The 24241-nt window shown below is 35.8% G+C and overlaps 2 protein-coding genes across 4 annotated transcripts; both read right to left on the bottom strand.

The window, feature by feature from the left end:
- Positions 1–156: 156 nt before the first annotated feature.
- Positions 157–9235, bottom strand: LOC144649592 (uncharacterized). The gene is made up of 6 exons (XM_078509114.1): positions 9099–9235; positions 8894–8966; positions 8695–8775; positions 8464–8496; positions 4354–4508; positions 157–294 (listed from the first exon to the last, which is right to left on the bottom strand). Exons 2-6 carry the CDS (start codon positions 8910–8912, stop codon positions 202–204), a joined length of 381 nt encoding a protein of 126 aa, XP_078365240.1. The 5' UTR covers positions 8913–8966; positions 9099–9235; the 3' UTR covers positions 157–201.
- A 66-nt stretch (positions 9236–9301) lies between these two features.
- LOC144649589 (ankyrin repeat domain-containing protein SOWAHC-like) lies at positions 9302–20472 on the bottom strand. Of its 3 annotated transcripts, none has more exons than XM_078509111.1 (8): positions 20229–20472; positions 20079–20140; positions 17497–17802; positions 16188–16325; positions 16045–16069; positions 12696–12730; positions 12063–12183; positions 9302–9877 (listed from the first exon to the last, which is right to left on the bottom strand). In XM_078509111.1, coding segments are annotated over exons 1-8 (816 nt in total). In that variant the 5' UTR covers positions 20356–20472; the 3' UTR covers positions 9302–9875. The 3 variants fall into 3 exon arrangements, with proteins under 3 accessions (XP_078365237.1, XP_078365238.1, XP_078365236.1); XM_078509112.1 differs by having other exon boundaries at positions 9302–9885; positions 12072–12183; XM_078509110.1 differs by lacking the exon at positions 9302–9877 and adding an exon at positions 11247–11620 and having other exon boundaries at positions 12082–12183.
- Between the last annotated feature and the right edge of the window lie 3769 nt (positions 20473–24241).

Below are 24241 nucleotides of genomic sequence, written 5' to 3'. Positions count from 1 at the left end.
CCCTATGTAAAATATTTAGTCTCAGTTTTTCATTTCGTTTATCCTGGTTAAACTAAACATGGTGGGGTATTAGTTTGAAAGCGTTTCGGAAAAGGTCACACAACATCTTCCCCAAAAGTCATTGGGAAAATATTACGTGACAACGGTAAGAAGACGAAGTGTAAGGTTACACTAAGCTGCGTGTGACCTGAAACTCTTCACTTACCCTGCAGTTGAGCTGCTTTGTGGAAAACTTGGCATTTGTCCTCGTTCCTTCTTGTGCTTTTTCTTCATTAGAAATTTCCCTAAAGAAGACTGAACAGAAGAGGAAACTTTATCAGAGGACATGAAATAGGGAAGGCTGACTATGAAAATTAAGATCCTGGGATAAAATCTACGACATTGCGAGATGTCACGCGTTTTTTAAACACGCGTGTTCATCGCGCGAGAATCCAATGTGCTCTACTTCTGAAGCGTGCTTGCTTGTTACAGATAACGATGAAAGGAAGTGTTCAAGAAACTCGCGAAACTGAAGTTAACAAATTTCACCACGCTGGGGAAATCTATTTACATGTGGTGAGAAATCAGATAATTTCAAACTTGCTACCATTTAAAAATCAATTGTAGAAATCGAGAGAAGGTTTCGACTAACTTAGTAATTTGAGGAAGTACTACAATAAAATTGAATAAAGATCAAAATTAATCTTTTAAGGCATTTTAAAGAAAATAGTAAACTAGGGCCAGCTTATGAATGTAAAATTTGTCTCCTTTCCCGTTGTCGCTGGATTTTTTTTCCTTTTTTTGATGTTTTTTTTTTTTTGTCAGTTAGCATGCAAGAAGAATGTGTTTGCGCAGACCTTCCATAAACATGTTATAGTTGACGCTTTTGGACCCAAGTGGATTAATTAAGGTCAGTATTCTTGACCAAGCTTGTAAGCAATGCAATCTGACAATCATCAAGCTTTTCCCATACACTAACTATAACCTTCAACTTTCTTCCAAACAGTTTTTCTCTTTGGTGCTTGAGGGCAAGGCATGAACTTCTATACAAGGCTTCAGTTGTATATTGTACTTCTGACAAACCCATTAACTATTTACATTTTGAATTAAATCAAACATTAATGTCTAAACAATTTAGGAAAGCGAAGAGACATTAACCATATCTCAATCAAAACAACATTAGACATAACTCAAGTAATTATCAAATCGAAGTTTATCATGTAAACGCGAGTGTATTGTCCTTTCTGTGTGGTCGACGTTTTCAAAATATTTAGTTTAGCCCAACTTTATTACTTAATCTTCGCTGGGGACAAAAAATGTGTCTCAACGCTAATTCGGCTCTAATAGCTTCGGTGCAAGGTAATTTTCTTTAAAAGCACGCATACGCACATTAACATCAGAAAAGGGATATCAAGTTCTATCTTACATTTTTAAAAATTAATTTAATTTTTCAAAACATCCGCAGAAACCACCATCAAAACACAGATAAGAAGATATTATTCAATTTCAATATCAGCACCGTTTCCTAATATTGCAGTAAAAATACCACTCAGTATCTAAATTAGACGCATAATTTCCGTAGGCAAAATCTGCGTGAAGTATCAGCCAATCAATTACGTTATCTTAAGTCTTTCAAATGAAGATCGAGTTTGACATGTTTACAACAGCATGACCCGTCGGGCAAATTGCCCTTGAAGGAAATCAGCGCGCGCTTAATCGTGTAAACCGCTTTTGAGCGCTTCCAAGCGTCCGTGGTTATATTAAGTATATTGGACTGGCGAAAAAGGGAACTGCAAGAAACCTAGAAACTTCCAAAGTTCTTGGCCACCGCTAGCATCAAGATGTCTACACGTTTTTCATCGCAACGTCAACATTCAGAACATTTTGCGACGTAAAGAGCCAGCATGTTCCTTTGAGGCAAAGTCGAGTGACAAACTATAGGTTTCCGTAATCGAATTTCGGGAGGAAGTTTTCAAAGTACTGGTAGTGAATCGCAGAGGAACAGGTTTCGACTACTGCTAACAAGTCTTTTGCCATCACTATCATCGCCACTTAAGATTATTCCTATTTACTTGGTAAGTATGGATTTATAAACTAACGAGTTAGAACGAGAGATGTTTGAAATCTAATCAGCTACACTCGAACCTTAATTACAAATACACATTTTGTTTTAATAATTTCTTTTCGGTGGGCATTATCAAATACGGTTATTCGTTCTTAATATTATGGATGCTGTATTTAAGGTTTTCAAATCGTCCTTACATGTAGACTTTCTCATACTTTGACGAATGTTAAGAAAATCTGCAAAAACAACTCAAGAATACCAACAAACTGCATAGACGAGTATTGTTTACAAACTTCGCGCGCGATAAACTGTGAAAAACAACGACACTCTACTCTCAATTCTCACACTCAGCAGTAACATCAAATAGTGGTTTCCGAAAAAAAAAAAACTGAAAAAAGATTTTAATGGAAAAGATCGAGATTGTTTTGGAAACCTCATCTCTTTACAGCACATTTCATACATTTTTCCAAAACAGCTAGGAAAAAATATTTCCGCGGGGGTATACAATAAAGAAAAATATTCTGGAACCCTCTTTGGTAATATTACACACTTAAAATATGTCTACAAATATGTGGAGGCATAACATTACAGCTGCAGATATTTCACTTCACACTAGCTGGGAGCCTGTATCTCATTAACGAAAAATGTGTTGAAAAAGAAAATTTGGAAAGGAAACTGCCATTTATTAAGCGGGCCTTGTCATTGGTCTTGTTTACTGTGATAAGGGCAAGGCAAAATAATTTTATAAACACTGCAGCCAACTAGGCTGAGTCGAATTTTTTTTAAAGCGAAAGCAGACAGTTTATCAGAGCACGTACAAGCAACTGTTTTAAATAGTAGACTGGCTTATACACCACTGCGCGTTATTAATAACTTATAAAAAACAACATTCAAACTTGGCGATAATCCTAGATGACCTTAATCCAGCTTTAAATTACAAGCCTAGACAAGATTTTAATGGACGATAATGACATAGTGGCCTGTATGATAAAAAAAAATCTGTATGTAATTTCGTGTAGCGAAGATTTTACAAGAATATTAATGGTAGGAATTGACAAATATGGAGTCGGAATGTGTTGCGACAACTCTACCCAGTCCCTTGATCTCTCGACCTACATATCTGGAGAGTGGGCTCGAGTTTTTTCGCTGTTGAAAAGCGGAGTAGAGAGGACATACAGGAAAATACGGAAAAGGAGGAGTGCGTTTTTAAGACTTCTAATTCCGCTATCCGTCATTCCAGAGCTTTTTACCTCACCTATTGACTTTAGTTTGAAACACATGAGGGGTTCAGCAACCCTTGTGGGTTTCTGCTTTGGTTTAACCACCACATTAATTTAAAATGGCCATTTTTTAACCTTACATCTCTCTAGCGCTCTGGTTTCCGCCTTGTTTTCACAAGTTCCAGTCCAGCCTCCACCCCACACCCCATCTCTCTTATGTGGCCTGCCCAGTACCCCCTTGATTCACAAGCAAGTTTGAATGCACAAGAAATCACGAAAAGAATTTTCACCTTGACACTTGTACAATGAGTTAATTTGCTTTGCTTTTCACGCAGGTCAACTGTATTCTACTTCATTGCTGCATCTGAGACGATCGACAGGCGTCTCAAATTGCGTTTTACGCTCTTAATACAACCTCTTCATCGATTTTAAGAAGTCGCGAAAAGTGAGAAGCTCACTTTATTCTGCGTGGCTTGATGCCTTTCTCTAGTCTTTTCATTACAACAAATCAGCATTTGCACAACAACTCCACAAATCCCCAACACACTATCTAAAACTGCAGTGGTGTTTACAATAAGTACATAAATAGTGCTTCAGGTTCGAGATCTACAGAGCCTGCAATGGAGGTCAAAATAGTCGGGACACTTGTTAAGGCGATCTCTTAATCATACCGAATAACCTTTTCGTACGTCAAAAAATGGGTTTGGCACTGTTCTTGTTCATTTCTTAACCCCCCTCCCCCAAGCAGTGTTGAGAAACATATATGCCCTGAATTTGGTGTGTGAGATCGTCAATTTTTATATTTTTTGGGGGGGGGGGGGGCTCGCGGTCCTTTGGCCCAGAATGTGCTAAGTGGCCAAACACTGGCCCGCATTGGAGCAAAATATGTGTTGACGTCTGGAACGAGACAAGCCGGGTATTCTGTAGTCAGAACAACACCCTACTGGACAATCCCCCGCCTCCTTATATACACAGGGGTAAAACGTGTATGAAATGGAAATGGGGTATGGCAGAGTGTTGAAGGGGGGAGTAAATAGTAGGAGTAAGTAGTGGGGGCGAGAAATAAAAAGGTAACAAAAGATTACGTACCGATCTGGATCTGTTTTTATCTTCGGACGCCTCATTTTTGCCGTTCCCCTTTTCATTGTTGCTGTACTGACTGGCTAGCATCACACTTGGTGTGGAGCTCGTGGAGCCGAATTTACTGTGCAGTGATCCGTAACCTGACGATTCTGATGACGAGTCTACACAGGAAACAGAAGATTATATCAACAGGCATATTCATCTTAAAGTCTATATACAATTCTTATGGTATTAGTTAGGAGAATCTGTACAACAAACCGGCAACATTACCCCTTAATGATCAATTCTCGTTTCCTCATGACCCGTACAGGTGTATGCCCTACTTCGTATTGATAGTGTTTGGAGAATAAAGATGTGGAACAAACAAAAACTTAAGCTCAAGTGGGGCGAGGACAGCATACAACATAAGCATAACTGCATAAGGGTGTGCGGAAACCCCTTTCTTTAAGCTACATTTTCACTAGCATCATGAGCATAAGCGCAAGAATAAGAATGGCGAGAACAGCAAAGGTATAACCACAAGGAAAAGCACGAGCAAAAGGAGATCAAACTCACTCAAGCATACATGTAAGCGTAAAACGAACGCATAGTTTTGTTGTTCTTGTGCTTATGTAACAAGCTATATGTAAGAATACTTTATGGATAAATCTTGTACAAAAAAACCTGTAAGATATACAACTACAAAATACTCTATGTTTAATAACCCCTCCTAATAAAGAACGCACAAAATCTTCCTTTCCCACCCCTAAGATGCTTTGTCTCTTACACAACACGGTCAGCGACAAGACGAAAAGGAACAACCAAATTACAGTGGAACGTTTCCTAAAGTTCTGGATTATTGTTTAGGCAATTTTTGGAAATCGTTCTTTTGGTTTTCCCAACGTCTCATCCAGTCAAAGGGCCAACAACTGCACATGCAACTCTTTGACACATCTTCGCTGGTTTTCCAAACGTCTCAGCCAATCAAACAGCAAACAAACGCTCATGGCTACTTGAACGTCTCCGCTTCCACCTCCCTGACAAACATGGTTTTTCATTGGGTAGGACATGGGGTAAACCCAGAAAATTATGTCAAAAATAATAAAATAACCAACGGTACATATTGCTCTCTATGGTAAAAGAACAAATAGTTACAGTCTGCTCTGCTGTGTGGTATATCTAAGTTAAACGAAGGTGATTCACAATGGATAATTAACTACACTGCCTGCTAAAAGGTAAGTGCACATTTTAGTCTTATTAATCTACAGTTAAAACAGCTGGGTAAGATAAGGTAGCTGTCAAAAGTTCAACAAGAAAGTTTTTTAAAAATCGCAATAGAGTCAATTTGGTCGGGTGAACAATTGCAAGTGTTGTTTTTTGAAAATCCTCGTTGAAATGACTGAAAAGTTACCGATTATCCAATGAGAAAATCAGAGCACGAAATCACCGAAGCTATTACGCCACATTGTTGTCGAAAGGAAACATGGCATTGCTAGGCAACGACTCTGACGTAGAGTGAGGAGCTAGTCTGTTTTAAACCTAAAATAAAACAACACTTGAATTGTTTCCCCCGCTTGACAGAATCAAGATTTGCAAACAACATAATTACATCCGTCTCGCTGAAAATTGTTGGGCCCTTAGAGGTTAGCAAATCATAATTAACCGTTTAATAACAACAGATGGTGGCAATGCTATCAACACGTGAAAAAAGAACGAGACACTAGAACAGAAGATCAGTTTTCTTCGTTGGGTAGTCCAATTTTGTTAGAACACTAGGCATAAACCTAATATTTGCTGCTATTAATACTTGGTTAGATTTATTTGCCTTGGGGTTTATCCTACACCGCCACATTAAAGTTTGCAGGAGATTTTGTACTACAAAACGACTTTTTTACAGTTAAGAATGTATTCACAGGGCTATTAAAGAAAACGAAAGGAGATCGCACGAAAAGACAAATGTGTTTTACTGCAACGATCACAAAATCTGTTATCTGCTATTCTTGACGAGACACGCAGTGACTGTTTTGTGTTTACGGTACTCAAACATATATCTTAGTAGGAATTGATAAGCTCAAAGATATTTCTAGAAGAACGGTACTCGGCAAATGTGTGTAATCGCACTGGGAAGAAAGGATGACTAACGATGGCGAAGATGAAAAGTGGTTAAACTTTAGTCTCGACTCTCAATAATAAAGAAAAAAATTTTCATTTTTGTGAAGGACATATAAAAGTGGTACAACCTACACGGTAACACCATTTGTAAAGTTCTTAACTGTTGGCCAAACGAGACAATAGTTTTTTTTCAACGGTATTAAAGCCAGAGGCTCGCCGCGTATGGACTTTAAAATTGTATTTACATTTACATTTTACAATAAACAAACAACACAAACAATTTCCCCTAACCTTAAAAAACAAAAGAAGTGCAGATTAATTAGCGAGGACGAATGAAAATAGAGCTTTTAACAAGGCAAAAAAGTTCTTTGGTAAGTTAGGTACTTCCAAGTTTTCAGCGCCATGCATTTCTTTTCAGGCAACTGTTACTTCTGATAACTTTATAGTGCATCAAGACAATTTGCTCTCTAGTTGATGATTTTCGTAATTCTCATCACCTTTATGCTTTACAGTGTATTAATTTTTAACGAGAAACTGTATGTTAATCACTCATGGAAAATAAAAGGGAGCTGTGTCTTTGAATTGATGTACTCGATCCTGTCTGTCTGTTTGATTATATCTCTTTTGGTCGAAGGTGTTAGGTAAGCAACCGTCACAACTGAAAATGGTTCCACAAACGTTTTGCAACCATTTAATACATTCTTGAAATAGGAGCAAAAAAACACATGTAGTGACATTTTCAATCTTGTTCACCGAGTGTATAACACTTACTTCACAAACTACTCAAGGACAACAAGTTCACGGAACATTTTTTTTTACACTCTAGTGATTGATGTTTGATTTTAAAGGTTTGTTATACACAGTTCATATCATGCAACCTTATTTTTTACTTCAAAGTTTATAGAAACGCTTTTTAAGCTCGACCTAAAATAGTAAATGTGGAATTCCTCCTTGACTATCGATGCCATCACTATCTTAATCAAATTTTACTTACGAACGTTTGCATTACGCCAATATATAATACTTACACTTTGTCTACACTATTCTCACTATTTTACATCTCAAAACTCAATATTAGGACATAAAGTCAAAAGTCATTTCGACGCCTTCCGCTCCCTAGTGTTGTTATTTTTGTCCTTCTTGTTGCGCAGACTCAGTCGAAGCATTCCAGCCCTAAAAATCCCACTACATCGTCTGTTGCCCTTTGGACTTGTAACCTCATCTGCATGTACGTTCCACACAAGCGCCGGATAGAAAAGGATCTCAGCAAAGTTGTACCACATTGTGTTACACTAGGATTACACATTAAGCACCCTCGATAATGTCCCCCTGCTACCCCCAAAATAACTTGACAAGCCAATCAGCGGATTAAAAATTTCCCCTGGGGTTAACATCTCCCGATCCCCAACTCTCCCGCCAACGCCGAACGTCCAGGTAGTTCCCGTGATTTCACAGCAAGATAAACGGCATTAACCGACAGCCGTCAGGACAATGATCATTGATGAGCTTCCATTCCAGAGCGAAGGAGATGATGCCAATTCTGCAACTTGTAACACGCCATAGTTCTTCTTGTTCTCGCACCTTAGCAGCTGTTGTCTGGGTCATAATGCCACGCGCTTTTTCCCGCGTTAAGTATAAAGCAGCGTTCACTATAGACAGCTGCAGTTAAACAACCCGTCAATATCCACCCCCACCTCCACCAGCCAGCCAGCCACCAACCCACCCCCCCCCCCCCCCCCCCCACCACCACCACCCAAGCAACAGCGCCACAACAAAAGAAAAACAGGCAATGTTGCTAAACAGCCGCACTGATGACAAAATATTGACCGGGTGCACAATATATTCTCGGAAGATAAGGTGTTTTTTTTTTACAAGAAGCGCCATTCGTCCGTCTCCCTCCCAATAGAGCGCACTTAACCAAAAACATTTCAGAATAATTCAATCGAAGCGGTGCAGTGTATTTGAATGTATCATAGCAAGCATTATAAAGAAAATGAGACACAACAGCTCTTTGTCAATAGTTACCTGAATAATTTCGGAAATGATACTCTAGAAGCCCTAAAGACAAACCAGAAAGCTACTTTTAGTTCACGCAGAGGAATTTTCCAACAATTTCTCATAAGATATACTCCATAAAAATAACTCAATAAGTCACATCCACAGAATACACATGCATGCCAACTACTGTTCAATGGACCACTACGTGTAAAATCGTCAGTGAACTTCACTATTGATACGACTCAATAGTTCATGTACCTTGTGCTTCAATCGTTAAGGAATCTCTGGCCAATTGTTTTGGTTTTTTCCCGCTGTAATCACGACTGTTTATATCAGCCTCTAAAAAAACAACACGAAAATCGAATCACAATAAAACAACAATTCATTCATTGAATGTAAGTGTTGTAGTTAAATTTAATTCTTATTTAAAGAAAGACAACTGAAAAACAGAACATACCGTATTCGGAGACTAGCATTTTTATAACATCATCCCTTCCATGAATAGCTGCCAGATGAAGCGGCGTGTAACCCTGTGTGTGAAGAAAATGGACAAAGTATTGTATAGTCAAGTTAGGCATTTTGCATTTTAATAAAATGTTAACAAATTTGTACAGAAATCAAAGTCGAGTGACTTTGGGCTAACTATGCTAGGAGTGACTTACCCCCTAAGAGAAGTCAAGGTGGAACAATCCGTAAAATGTAACAAAGGAGGAAATAAAGAAAACGTTGATTAGTATTCTTGTTTAATTAATAGGCAACAACAATGAACATCGGGTTAACAAAGGAAAACAAAAAAAAAGATACCTTTTTTTATGTGTAAGAAGTTTAAGTGTCAATGATTTATATGTACTTACGTTCTGTTTGTGGTAACCATAAGAAGGTTGATGACATGTAAAAAAAACACAAATAATAAAATAAATAAATAATATTGGATACTGCAAGTGTCACACTGTATACTCTATATGTATATAAATTTCTGTCATTTTAAACATGTTTCTTCAAAATACATATCACAATTATTTAAAATTACCTTGCCAAGTTCCAAGATTAACAACTGAAGAGCTTCATGTACAGGTATTTGAAAATGTTCTCAAATGACGATGTTTTTCAATAAATGACCAAGGCATGCTCGGAAAATAAATTTAGACGCTCTAGGAGACTTCTGGTGGCTAGACCATTAAACAAGGTTCAGGTAACAAACATGGAAGTTAGTTAAATGAGCATTACAGCTAAGGACCTGGAGTGTTGCATGCTAGTTAGAAATACCACCTTAGTTAAATCCAATGCCACCAGTGTAGTCAAAAGATAAACTTAAAAAAACGTGAACTTGCTAAACGCCACAATGCATGCTTACCGTTCTGACATTTACATCAATGCCAGTGCTGGCTAGTAGTTTAACGATATCAGCTCTCCCGTGTTTAGCTGCCCAGTGAAGTGCACTCTATAAATGTTCACAAAGTAACAAAGTTACAAAAGTACACTCAGTTGAATATCCTACTTATGTCAAGCAGGTGGGCTAAACACTGTTAGCATAACCCAGTGAAAACACTTTTGAAAAGCTATAAATCCAAGGCTTTCAAATACAGTCATGTTTATTGAAACGCAAAATTCTTTCCTGTGATATTACTACACCAAAAAACTGACTTAATAATAATTATAAAGTTTAAAATTATAAAATTATTAACCACAAAACTTACTACAGCAGGGTTGGAAATAATGGCCAGTGATCGGTAATTACCAATCAAATTTACCAGCCAAAAATTAAATAAAATTTAACAAATTTTAAATATATATAAATTTAAATCTTTATCATTTGCACCTCCACAAAAAATCACCTATCAATCTGTTTTTTTCTTATTTCCAACCCTGCCACAGGAAAAACTTGTATCATGAAAATTTTACACTTAATTTTAACATATTTTATTTTAAGAACGGAGGGGGGGGGGGCAGGGGAAGGCACGTGAATTCATTTGAATAAATTCGGTTCCCATTTAATGACATTCTTTTATTACTTTAGTCAATTATATTTAATGTTATACAGTAAATATAACACGTGTACTGATGTGTAAAATCATACTTACATACTGCAATTTTGGCGTGTGATCAATGAAAGCAGCATATTTGGCAAGCATGAGTGAGAAAAAAAGAAGGTAAAAAGCTATTTAATAATAAATTGTTAAATTGCACCTTCGTGAAATTCTGTTCGCTGAAGCCAAGAAAGTATTACTGAACATCATAATGATATGGGAAAATCTCACTTGCATTTACTTTCAACACACTTAATTAATATACACGACTACAAAAACTAGTTTCGTCCGAAGACCTCGTCAGTTGGTAGCCATATGCTGTAGTACATTTAACTTTTTGTGAAACTTTTTTATGAACTTCACAAGTCAAAGCTGATACAGCATACTAAAGAAGTTTGATACTAAAAAGCTAAAGTTTATATATAATTTATAAATTATATATAAATAATTTAAACTATATATAAACTTTAAATATAAACTTTATATATAAACTATATATACATAGAGCACTCCTAGGATAAGTAAAACAATCTAGTCATTGTATAGCTATTCATACATAGAGCTCTCTTAGGATAAGTGAAACACTCTAGTCATTGTTTATTCATTTATAAAGTTTATATATAGTTTATATAAATTATATATACCATAAAATGTATTGCTCATGTATGAGAATGTTTTCCGAGCAAAATTCTAACAAGCAATTTTTTTTAAATACATCCTTAAAGACATTAGCAAAAGGATACAGTAAATTATATTTAAAAAGAATTATTAAAAATGCTTTTGTGTACTCAATTTAATAAACAGTTAAAGATATACTTACACCCTAAACGAGGAAGGTGAGAAGATGAGCAACAGATAAAAAAAGGAAAAACTATGATTAGCACATGTACATACAAATCTGAGCAACAAACAAATCTGCTCATATGTAATATTAATTCAAAGCTGTTCATTTTACAGGCATGTAACATGTACAATGTTTTGTCGTATCTACTAACAGTAGATGTGTAAACAACAGGTGAATTTGCAACTTAGTATCATTCCAAATAGGCCTTTCAAATATTAAAAGTTACAGAATTTACATGGCCACAATAAAATTATGTACTACATTGTATTTAGAACTTTTTTACAATTTAAAATGAACTTACCAACATAAAGTCCTGATGATTAAAAAAGAAAAGAAAGATTAGAGGTTGATTGCAGGTTGCAGTGGCTGAGCATACTGATTAGAATTGAATTTTTACAACTTCAAGACAATGCCCACTTTAAATCAGAAACTCCTTTACAGAAACTTACATTTGTACTACAAATTATTTGTCATTGAATAATTTCAAAAGATGTGCAAAAATAATGAGTTTCCAGGAACACTCATTAAGCAGTTTTAAATACATACAAAGTGTTTACAATAGTTGAACTTGTTTGACTGTACATGTTATCTAATAATTAAATAAAAAATATTAAGAGAGTCATATGCACAATTTCAAAATGAGGGTCAGAGCTAGTACAGACTGTAGATTCAGATATACCATTTACACCCTTTGTGTGCTTAAAAAAATACATGAATAAGGCCACACCGTGAAACAGCATGCATATGGATCTGACAAGATGCAGTGCAGCTAACCTTTTTTGTTGCTAAGTTAGGATCCTGTTCCAAAAGACACATGATCTGTGCTCTGTTCCCTTTAGCTGCTGAGACAAGCCACTCTTTTTCTAATGGCTCCAACTATAAAAATATTCCAAACAAAATAATATAATTATAATAAGAAACAAAAATACTGCAGCTTCATCTTAAAGAGCCATCAGCAAACATAATGCCTTGACATCTTTCTATCAAATCTTTGATCCTACAGAGCTTTGGTCAGATAACTGTTAACCACATTCCATGTTGGGTTTTTAACACCCTAAAACTCCAGAAATATTTTGAAAATGCAGTCTCCTTTTTTGTTGTCATTTAAGTGGTAATTATTTATTTTCATGTGATAACAGAGGTACCCAGTGGACACTGGTTGATGGCATCCCTTTAAATACAGAAAACATGTAACAATTAAAAATTCTAATTTGCTCCTCCCCTTTACACCAAATTGAAAGAACTTTTAACTACACAAAATTATATATATAAACTCAGCATTTAAATACAATGTAAGTGCACAGAAAGCAATCCAACAGCATTACTTCCTTGTGATACAACAAAGAGACGTTTCATATGGCTAAAAAGGATATTATAAATAAACTTACGTGTGCTGAAGGTCCTCCCATTAAAAAGTCATCTCCTGATGAGAACAATAAATAAGCTCTTACACTCAATAAAAAATATAGGATTCGTCCCACCTACTCTGACCAATCAACATTATTTTTTACATAATGTCTTACTTTGCTTACAACAGTTTGGTGTAGGGAGTTTAATAAAATAATTCTAGACACATAGCTTCAGAAAATACCATATTGGACTAAATTATAACTGAAAAGTTAAGAAGTGTCTTTACTCTCAACCATAGTGCAGAAAATTTTGACGGCATTTTGCAAGAAACATTGACATTTGATGTGCAATGAGAAACAATAACTTATTAATTAATCCTTTCATATGGGAAACAAGACTAAGTCTTATACCTTTAAGGGGCAATGTATTCAACTCATTAGTGTCAGTTGGAGGGAGAATAAACTGTCAATCAAATCGAACCAAGACAGGTCTTTTCTACTGTCAATCATCAATTGTCAAATTAGGGATAAAAAGTTTATCAACCAACAAGCAAAAAGTAATATGTTTTTGGGCCAGTGACCATCAAAGCCACCCACATTTAATATACTCATCTCAAGTTTCTTACTGTGACATTTTTTTTACATACAATTGTATATTATCTCCATTTTATTTGTATATAAATGTATGCATTGTACTACATTGTATCACTGCAAATAAGGCAGACAATGGGTATGAAAGCTACAGTGTATGCTGTCTTGTGAATATCATAACTACAGTATACAAAAAATAATTTCAGTTTCTAAATGCATGTATTATAATTAACACTCTTATATCATAAATTCTATTTCTTTTATATTGTAGTTTAACCTTTAAGATCAAGTTGAGCACTTGAATATTGTATAAATACACACAGTATTTTATGTGCCTCAAAAGAGAATTCAATGACTACAAAGTCATGAATTTAAAATGAAAATCAAAAGCTAACAACCACTGTTAAATTCATATTTCACAGCTAAGAAAAATATTTAACACAAAGAAACTGGGTCACCCAAAAAAGAGATATGTTTCAAATCTATAACTTAAATTATAACAGAAAAGAGATTTTATCACTATCAGCTTTCGAGCTTCTTCATCTTAATAAGTGCACTAAATAAAGAAAAAGCCCAGTCTGCTTAGATGTGTAATTATAACAAAACTGAAGTGTTGAATATAAATGTATGTTTAATTTCAATACCAAAATCAATATTTATTCTATAACATACTAGTTTTGGTACAAGTAACCAACAAGATCTACAATTTGTAACTTGGGTAAATATACTGTAAATTATTTACCCTTGCAATCATATAAGGGAAAATAAAATCTGATATCTTCAAGTTGAGACTCACTTTTTTTGCTTCTCAAACGTCTGGCCATGTAAATACAGCACCATAGCTCACAAAATTATAAACAGCTTTCACACAAGACAATTGATTCTGTAAAAAACTTGGCTCACTATTTTGAGTTTATCTCCAAATAATATACCTTAATTCCTGCTAAGATATGGTATATATCGTTCTGAATGCATTGAAATCTTTTTATAAAACCTCAAAACCCTTGTTGTGAACTTCAATCCATTTATAGCAGCAGTGTTAGCAGGTGACCACAGAAAAGTGATCAATAATTGACACAGGAAAGAACATGCTTGCAAATACAGACCGGTTCATATGTATCTCGCCATTAGCATAATGAGAAAAATCAGTACGCTGATCAGCTGTCAGGGAAATTAAAATCAAAATTTAGCGAGGGAAGTAAGTTCCTGTCAATACTTATGGTCTTTTATATTGCCAAAATATTAATAAAAGTAAAGTAAAATCTTGATTGATAAAACAATATATTTTAAGCATTTTACAGTGCCACCAAACTTAAAAAAAAATTAATACTGACAGTTATACACTACAAAAATATTTGCAAACAATGTTTCTTAAGAAAATAACAAAACCTGAAAAAGACAATAATCTAAATTTAGACAATACATGTATTAAAAAATACAATGAGCACTTGACTGCCACTGCACTAGTATTTGTTTGTTTGTTATCAGTTAGAATGAAAACTTATTAAAAACAAATACATGTACATGAAAAAGCAAAGACAAGTACAATTTAGACATGTATGCATGCGTATGTGTAATAATATCTATCTGTAATAATACAACTGACAAACAAATGTTGTTCTTGGCAAATCCAGTAAATACATGTAGAAACACTCCAAGTTGAAATTTAATATCAAATAAACAAAAATATTGCCCTAACTGCAATTTGACTTCAGTTGATCAAATGAAAAGTAGGAAATTTATGCTTTAAATCTCCTTTAATTAATTCTCTTTGCAAAAAATATTTTTTGGTGGCCATAAAGATTCTCATTATTTACAACAACCTCTAACTTTGACAAGATATTAAGAATATTTATTTCCCTGACCAAAATATTAATAATACATTCCTTGAATTTTCTCTAACCTTGGTAAAAAAAAACACCCGCGAGACAAAGTTTGTTTTTGGCCCCAAATGATACATTTTTATTTTGATTCTTATCTTCCAACCAATTAGTACTTACAAGTGTTTGTCCTGACCAAATTTGCATATTAGGCTCATTCATTGTATTAATTTACTTTTCAACATTATTTGCCAAAACCTATAGGCTTCACAAGCTTACAATTCAGCATTTGCGGGCTTAATATTTTATATTAATTAGCTAGTACTTAAAATAATAATGTATTATTGACACATGGACTCAAGCAATTGCAGATGCCAGAATTCACCTTTGAAAGCTTTGCAAATTTGAAATAAATTGTCGTATCTGCAGTAACTTCAGACTGGAGTGCAATAAATCTATGGAGGAAGTGAATTTTATATATCTGCAGGCATTTAATACCAAGATTTTTCCGTAAAATTGTTTGTATAATAATTCAAATAATTTTAAAAAATGGAAAATGAACACAAAACTGCCAAGAATGAGGAGTAAATATGACAGTACAGTACAGATTGAGTACAGCAAGGTCAGTACAGAAAAAAACAAAAAGAATTTCCTGGTATATTGTTTTACAAACCAATAAAAAATGCGAGAAGGTTTTCCATGTGATTAAAGTTACATTGTGTAAGCCATTCCAATGCATTAAAAGCATTTATTAGGATTGTAATTAACCACTGGTCAGTACATTTACATTATATCAATCATGTAAACTATATAAAATATCATAATTGGTAGTCAACTTAACAAGTAGAAGGAGGTTTTACAATACATGCGTATATGGAATTCAGTGAACAAAAAGTGGCTTTTGATTTAGAGACACACAATTATTTATGTATTTTACTTGTACACGTAAACAGTAATAACACATACAAGTTACTAACCTTCCACATCCTCATCCATTCGATCCTATAGAAAAGAAGAGATTGGATGGATAAATATTGTGTACTACATAACACTTAGTATTGAAATTATTTATACTACTGTAATTTAAAAATTAAAATTGTTAGGGGGTTTTTCTACCCACCAAACTATCACTGCTTCGTGAAATTCTCTCGGCAGCTGGCTGAGTACTGGATGGGACTTTGCTGGAATTTAAAAACTGTTTTTGCAGCATTTTAAAAGTAGACTCAGAAATGCTTCCCACTGAACTTCCACTTGAACCCTACAAAAGAAGAAATTTATAAGTATATATTTATAATTGAGGTTCAGGGTGTTCATTAGGCATCGGAGAATTCTCCCTCTACTACGTAGAATTCTCCGGCTAAATTTCAAAGGCCTCTACCTTTTTTTTCTTAAGATGCTGAACCTTTAAAAGTCATTCTCCGGTTACTTTACACTATTCTCCTGCTATTACAATTCTTAATGAAAACCCTGGAGGTTAATGTCAGAAAATGACAACAAAATCTTTTGTTTCAAAAATACTGTTGTTCATTTACTTTTAACTTTTACACCAACATAAATAATTAAAATTAGTCTAAAGAATTAGTTGCTGACAAACTAAAAAAGTGTATGACTCATTTCATGAACAACAATACATTTGTTTCCATTTGTATCATTATTACAGCCAATTTATTAGTATTATTAATATTAAATTATTATCTAATTTTATTATTACTGATAATAAATTAAAAAGAAATTATTTGGCTATTTTTTCTATATCCGTAATACTTTTAATAATATATTTATTTTATAATAGTTTGTATCTAAATTTTCTTAATTAATTTCAATTTCAATTTGTTTTTATAATTGATTTAATAAATGTAATTGTCTTGAGCTGAAGGACCCACTTAGGGAACATCAATAAAGTATGTTTGTATGTATGTACAGGTATGTGTATAATTACATGCACCAAAAATTAAGGGGTGTTGAATGGTTAATGCAAGACGTTCCGAGGGTAAGACTGATATCTTTTCTGCAAGCCTCAGACCTTTTTAGCCTTGCAAAAGAAGGGGTATCAAATGGTCTTTGCGAGCATTTGCGAGCATGCGAGCAAAGCGTTTTTCTTTGCGAGCACGAGCACTGACAAAAGTTAGCCTTGCGAGCAGCGAGCACTTTTCAAAAAGTTACACCACTGAAAAACGAGCATGCGAGCACTTGTAAAAATGTGCGAGCACGAGCAAACGAGCACCCACTAAAATTTTGCGAGCATTGCGAGCACTGCGACATTTTGAGGGACCATTCATGACCCCTAAAAGAAATGGAGACTCCAAGAAGGCATCAAAGAAAAATTCAAGACAACGAGACCCCTGAAATTTAGCTAAAATTCTACCTGACTCAGCTTTTTTGAAGGACCATTCACCACCCCTAAAATTAGATATGCATATTAAACTCACATCAGTCTCAAGGCCACTATCTACAGATCCAGAGCTACGGTCCAAGACTCTGCCATGATCCCTTCCTTCCCTTCTCTCAAAAGGTTTGTTTTCCTTATTTGGATGACTCAGGTCAGGAGACTCGTCACCTGATTGGCTTCTGACAGGTGCCGCTGATCCCCCATTTGCTGGCATTTCTTTCAGCTTTGCCCCTTGGAACACAGGTGGGAGAGACACTGGTCGGTCTTTGCGTGTGTTTGGCCTGGGAGGCTTGCGAAGCACTGCAGGGGCTTCTTTAGGTTTCTTGAGGACAAAATATTTCTCTCCCTGAAATGAGTAATAAAAGAAGTCCATATTTTCATGGTTATTTCATTTTTTTTTTCCTTTATGGTACATGTACATTAACATTGCCAGGACATAATATCAAAAGAAATCAAAATTTGCAAAAGGATAATACATAATACATGTTCAATATCAAAAGAAATCAAAATTTGCAAAAGGATAATACATAAAACATGTTCACCAACAGCAACAACAACAGTGATCAACTTTCCAGACATGTAATTAATTATTCTCAAAACCTACTGTACATTGTAGCAGGGAAATTTGTAGACTTGATTTCTGCTATTATCTCAAATTTGGGGCTTTAGGAGTTTGATCGCAGAGTCACTTCCCCCAGGATGTTTTGTGATCAGGTAAAGGGAATTAAACTGAACTACAGAAAAAAGTCTACATTGAGCCAAGTGGCCCCTACCGCCAGAGCTGATCCCGGTTTCTGTAGCAAAAGCAACTAGGAATATTTCCTATTTTCTACTCTCCTCTGGAGGGATGCTAGTCCATCTCAGGGTTACCCCCCAGCATTATTTGATGGTACAGTCAAACCTCGATTATCCGGACCTCGATTATCCGGACCTCGATTATCCGGATTTCTCGATTATCCGGACTTCCTTCTCTGGTCCCAATTTTTCATGAATATTAATAAGTCACATTCAAGACCAGATAAAACTAAGTTCTATGACGATTTAAAGGTTATTTCAAGGTGGTTAACCCGTCAAAAAAACATTGGAAAACCTCGGATGTGAAGTTTCCAATCGAACAACATTTAATACTTCGGCAGGCAACTTCCTTATTCAGTTTCCACTAGCTATAAAAACATTCACACAAATAAACTTGCCTTCTGTCTTAATTTGCTTACTTGTATTATACTGAAGTTTACAAGGCAAAATTCCTTCTATGAAGTGAAAACATCGTAGAAAGTTTGATCGGTCAACACCGCATGTTAGCACCACCTCTAGTCACCAGGCCCATCACGAAAAGACGTATGCAAAGGAATCGGCACATTTTCGTCGCCTTTTTCGGAGAAGAACTGCCTTAAACTGATCAGTGTCTGCAGTATTTTCGTTTCTAAGGATAGTTTACGGCTGATTTATCACTATTATGAACCAACTTTTCTTTTTTTTCCTGTTTAATGTGGAAAAATGCGCCGAAGATGCAGAGGATGCGGCAGTTAGCAAACTATGCAGGATCCTCACCACCGCATCCTGTAAGATGCCCTGGCGTATTTTTTTGGCTCATTAATATTCATACTTTCGATTATCCGGACTCTCGATTATCCAGACTATTTAGCCTAGTCCCAACGAGTCCGGATAATCGAGGTTTGACTGTACCCGTTTATACACCTGGGTGGAGAGAGGCCCCATGAGAGCAATAGTGTCTTGCCCAGGAACACAACATAATGACCCCAGCCAAGGCTTGAACCTGGACCACTCGATCCAGAGTCCAACGCACTAACAATTAGGTCATTGCACCTCCTTCAAGATGAACTATAAGGAAGACTTAATGTTAACGGTCTGTTTTGTTTGCTGTCAAATTGTGTTTACACCCTGTATACAGAACCCATAAAGCAAGATAACGATGAGACTTCTTCATGGCATATAACCTTAACAATCAGACACATCATGTACCGATCTGCAGTGTATTACTGTTTACATGTATACTATATATTGCATGTGATTACAAATACTATGCAACAGCACTATTTTTAAAGCAAATTAGCTAAGTGGGTACATGTGTGCGAAGAAAAAAGAGAAAACAGTTTGCACATACATGTAAAGCAAGATACATAAACATGTGTAATAAACTGAAGGTGAGGAAGATACGGTCATGATTCTAGCCTAAAGTCTCCCAGTCTAGGATAAATTTATTTATATTTTATTTCTGATGTACATGTAGATCCGACCAACCATTACATTGTCGTGAGTGCCTCCAAAGATCACGTTAATTAGACATTGGTTTGCTCTAATTAGATTACTGGCTTGGTGGTTTAGGTACGTAACAAAAAATATTAGAAATAAAACACAAGATTTTAATAAAGCTTACAACCGGTTCAGAAATAATAATGCAAAGTTTAATGCAATATACGTTTTATGGTAACAAAACAAACACATTCCTTAACACTCAATTCCTGTTCATGCATGTATTAGCGCATAAGTTTAAGTTCATAAGAGTGATCATGATTTGTTATGAAAATTTAACAACAAGTCATGTGTCAACAAACAGGAACTTTGATTGAAATACATGTATGTATGCTATCTTATACTTACATCGATGGTTTGAACCGTGGCAATAGTATGCACAATCTCTTTAAATTCACCTCGTACTTTGCCTACAAGAAAGCAATATCTTGTCTTAACGAGATGCAATTAATAAAATTCGTTCCTACATAAAGGAAAACAACAAAGTTCTATACTCACTCTTGTTTACTGGATCGTTGAGCTGTTGTCGAAAGTGATGCACAAGGTCTATATTTTTAACCTTGCCATTGTTCTTTACTAAAAATTCTCGTACAGAAGCGTGGGTTATTCCTTCGCTTGCCGACATGATGAATCTGTGCAAAACAGGCTAGATTATTCCATCATTGCCAAAAGGATGAATGCCAATAAATACCGATGATGCTTTCCGCCATCATCACAACTGTTCCCAAATGCATGCTGGGAGCGCGCGAAGTTCTCGCGTGTTCACTCGCACGTTTCCCACGCAGACAAACCACATCAAATGTTTTCGTCCATTGTTTTTGAATTCGGAGAGAGTATTTACTGTTTTTATTTCCATTTTATTTATTTTCCATTTTTTTTGGATGAATAGAATTTTCATTTATTGCAAAAAGCTAATGTTGTGCTAATATAGCTAAACCGCAATTTAGCGAGTTTTGGAGTCAGTTTAAGGCCACATGCACGGAACAAAATTGGACAGCTTAAATCAAAAACGCGCTGAAATGCAGGGAACAAGTTAAGAGCTTGCTCTTAATTTGTTCCTTTTTCAAGTTTTCTTTGCAATACCCGCTGTACAGCCATGAAGCTTACAGTAGGCCAAAATCATTGGTTTCAGAACCCTACGATCGGAAAGGCGATGACTGCTAGCTTAGGCACGCAATGTGTGCAGAGAGTTATGATGCTCCTGCTCTTTGCACGCTTTGTGAGCCTATCATGATCATGCTCGCGCGGTCGCGCCATGCATGCATGTCAAGCGCGCGAGCTTATTTCTGTCGATGTCACGATTTTGTCATAGAAAGCGCTAGCGTCACTATAACAACGGCAATGTTTATGTTTGTGTGCAAAGTTTGTTTTGGGCGGCCGAAGCTACCGCTTTTGATTGGAAAATTCTTGGAGGATTCATTTACGGCGAGAATCCATTTACGGCGAAAGATAAGATGAGTTACTATACAAAAAGTAGTAGGTTTACATCGTACATTGATAAAAAAAAAAAAAATAGCTTAACTAAAGGCCATTTTGCATCTTAGTTAATTTACGCGGCCTTTACGAACATTTTCTAGTTTTCTATCTATGAATTCAGTTTATGTCAGTCATTCTGCGAATCAATGAAGCATGCAACGTCTAGCAAACTCGCTGGCTTTCTTATTTGTCTTTTGATTTACTTTAAAAGCGCCACTTTACTGTAAAGGCTGCAATGTATCCCCGTAGTTGAGAAGATATTGGTGAGCTGGTGTTCTATTGTTTGGTTACTTAGATTTCCCATCACTTCAGACATAGTTCATTAAGTGTATCATTTTCACTTTCCTTACTTTTGCTGAAGTTACGAGAGAATTTTCCATGTTTCAGTCATTTCTGTGTTTATCCTTATTCGGCATTTAAAAACCTTTCAAAAACCAACAGCAAATCCTGTCCAAGTAGAAATTCATCTTTGTTGTGTCTTTGAAACTTGTACACCTGTACATCTGCCAATTTGTTCATCATCACAGTTAATTTAGTAGATAAATATTTCGGTAACATTTCTTTTGAGTTTTCCGTCCACAATGAAAAGTTCCTGGTTTTATATTAGTTTCCACGGAAGCCCGCCAGCTGAACTTCTCTTCTTTAATGAAGTTATATTCCTTTTCTTTCAAGGATTGCTCGTTGTTAGTTAGCTGAGCGAACAAATTCTACAATAATAAGCTTTTCACTTTTAATTTCCTACGCTTCTTTTAGCGTAATAAGAGTTCGCCATTTCTATTTCAAAGTTGTGATTTTTAGTTTAAGTTCTCGTTTTTAATTTTGTAAACTTCCTACTGTTGATATAAGTTCGCTCTTGTAACTGCCTATTGCCAGAACTAAGAACTGATCTATTGTTTCGTGAGTGCACTTGGAAAGTCCTTTTTTCCCAAATGCGAAGCTCGTAGGCTCGACGTTTCAAAGAGCCAATTTTGGGTTGGTTAGAGTTTCTCAATTATGTTTGTTGGTGAACACTTGAGCCCATCCGTGTACATCTTGTCATCGTTCTATGTTTCGTGTTAGTTTCTTAAAACTTAAACTCTTAGATGAAGGGCGGCGAATTTGATCTCGATAAAAGCAACAAGTTAAGTCTGAAGAACAGTGCAGAGGTAATGAAGCACTTGCATCTTTTTTGCGTGCTTGCATTTAATGAAACACGAGACTACAGCTTTGCCTCAGTCTATTTTCAAAGGGTAATGGTCATCTCTTTAACACTGCTTTGCTCTCTCAATGGGCTCAACAGCAATAAGATCTGGTTTCACCAGATGTTCTTGAAAACAATCCCAATTGTACTTCTTAATAACGGGCTCGGTAGTCTAAACATAACATAAACTCCATCACACGAGAACACTATTGTCTATAGAAAATGAGACGATTTTGTAAGTTTTTAGGATGAAGGGCCACTCCTTTATCAGTTTTATACTGTCAGATGCTACGCTAGCCTTTTAAATATTGCTGCTGCTGCTACTACTACTACTACCACTACTACTACTACTACTACTACTACTACTACTACTACTACTACTACTACTACTACTACTACTACTACTACTACTACTACTACTACTACTACTACTACTACTACTACTACTACTACTACTACTATATAGCTACTTCTACTACTACTACTACTACTACTACTACTACTACTACTACTACTACTACTACTACTACTACTACTACTACTACTACTACTACTACTACTACTACTACTACTACTACTACTACTACTACTACTACTATCGATACTACTGCAACTCCTACGATAGGCAAAGTTTTCATTTTATCCATACTACTATCGATACTACTGCAACTCCTACGATAGGCAAAGTTTTCATTTTATCCATTCATGATAGAAGAACATAAAGACTTCCTGGACGATCTAAAGTGACAGTAAAGTGGGAAGGATTGATTGATGTGGATTAATTTCACTCTAAACGTGATTTTTTTTTAGGAAACGTAACTCGCACAAAACAGTGGCGCGCGTGACCAGAACTCGAACGTTTGCGTACAAAGATTTAATTGAAAACAGGAGCCGACAATCTGAAAATGCGTCAGCGCCAACCCTGCACGTTTCGTTGAACTCCCCTGTTTTTGAAAAAAAACAACTGAATATTGCTAAAAGTGAGCGAAGGTCAAGTGTAACATGATTGGATTTTTGGGATTTGCCAAGAAGACAACGCAAATGTAAGGCTTTTATTTGCGTTGTCTGCTACCTGACTGAATGGGCCGATTATTATAAAGACTAATTTTAGCACCGTTTTATTAGTTTGCAAACAGACAGTGTACATGTACTCGAAAAGATGGCCTGTCGCATTTTTTTTCCGAAGTTAGCCTGCGCCGCAGACGAAAATAAACCCACATTTAGCCCGGGGTTAGATTACGTCAGGCTATCGGCCACAAATAACTTGAGCAACATTTTCTTTTTCCGATATGACGATTGGGGACTGTTCGGGAAGGTTTTATTTTGCAATCGATAGACGATCGGCGGACTGTCTCGCCCACCACCGGAATTTGCAAAAGCCCTGGGTGGTGAGCGAAGCTAATTATAAACCGATCAACTTTGAACTGCTGTGGCTAAAATTATCTTTGAAATCAAATCCAAGCGCGACAAGAATGTAATAGATTTCAATTATGCGGACAGACATAAGGAAATATTAGAGATATCATCGCTGTTTCGCCCGCAGGACTCTTAACTTACCGTATATGTTCACATGTGGAAAACAATATGATTAAAACATTGGCACCGCCCGGAGGGGCACTGCTCGGAATTTGTTGTGGGGATGAACCGTCTGGCTTGTACCCTATTGTTGACCAAATTATATCATTTTTTAAGACTTTATTTCAAGTCTGACATCTAAAATACATACCCGATTTTACACTTCCGTTTGCGTGATGCACAGAAGCGCTTGCATTATATAAATTTATCCGTCTTTTTGCTTGATGATTATATTCCGCGCATACAAATCAAAAGAAACATTTGTTTTCTACTGTTTCGT

The sequence above is a fragment of the Oculina patagonica genome, chromosome 4 (genome assembly GCF_052425735.1).
Source record: "Oculina patagonica isolate OP01 chromosome 4, crgOcupat, whole genome shotgun sequence".
Classification (NCBI taxonomy): domain Eukaryota; kingdom Metazoa; phylum Cnidaria; class Anthozoa; order Scleractinia; family Oculinidae; genus Oculina; species Oculina patagonica.
Note: the sequence above shows the minus strand (reverse complement) of the source record. Positions and strands in the feature narration are given on the sequence as shown.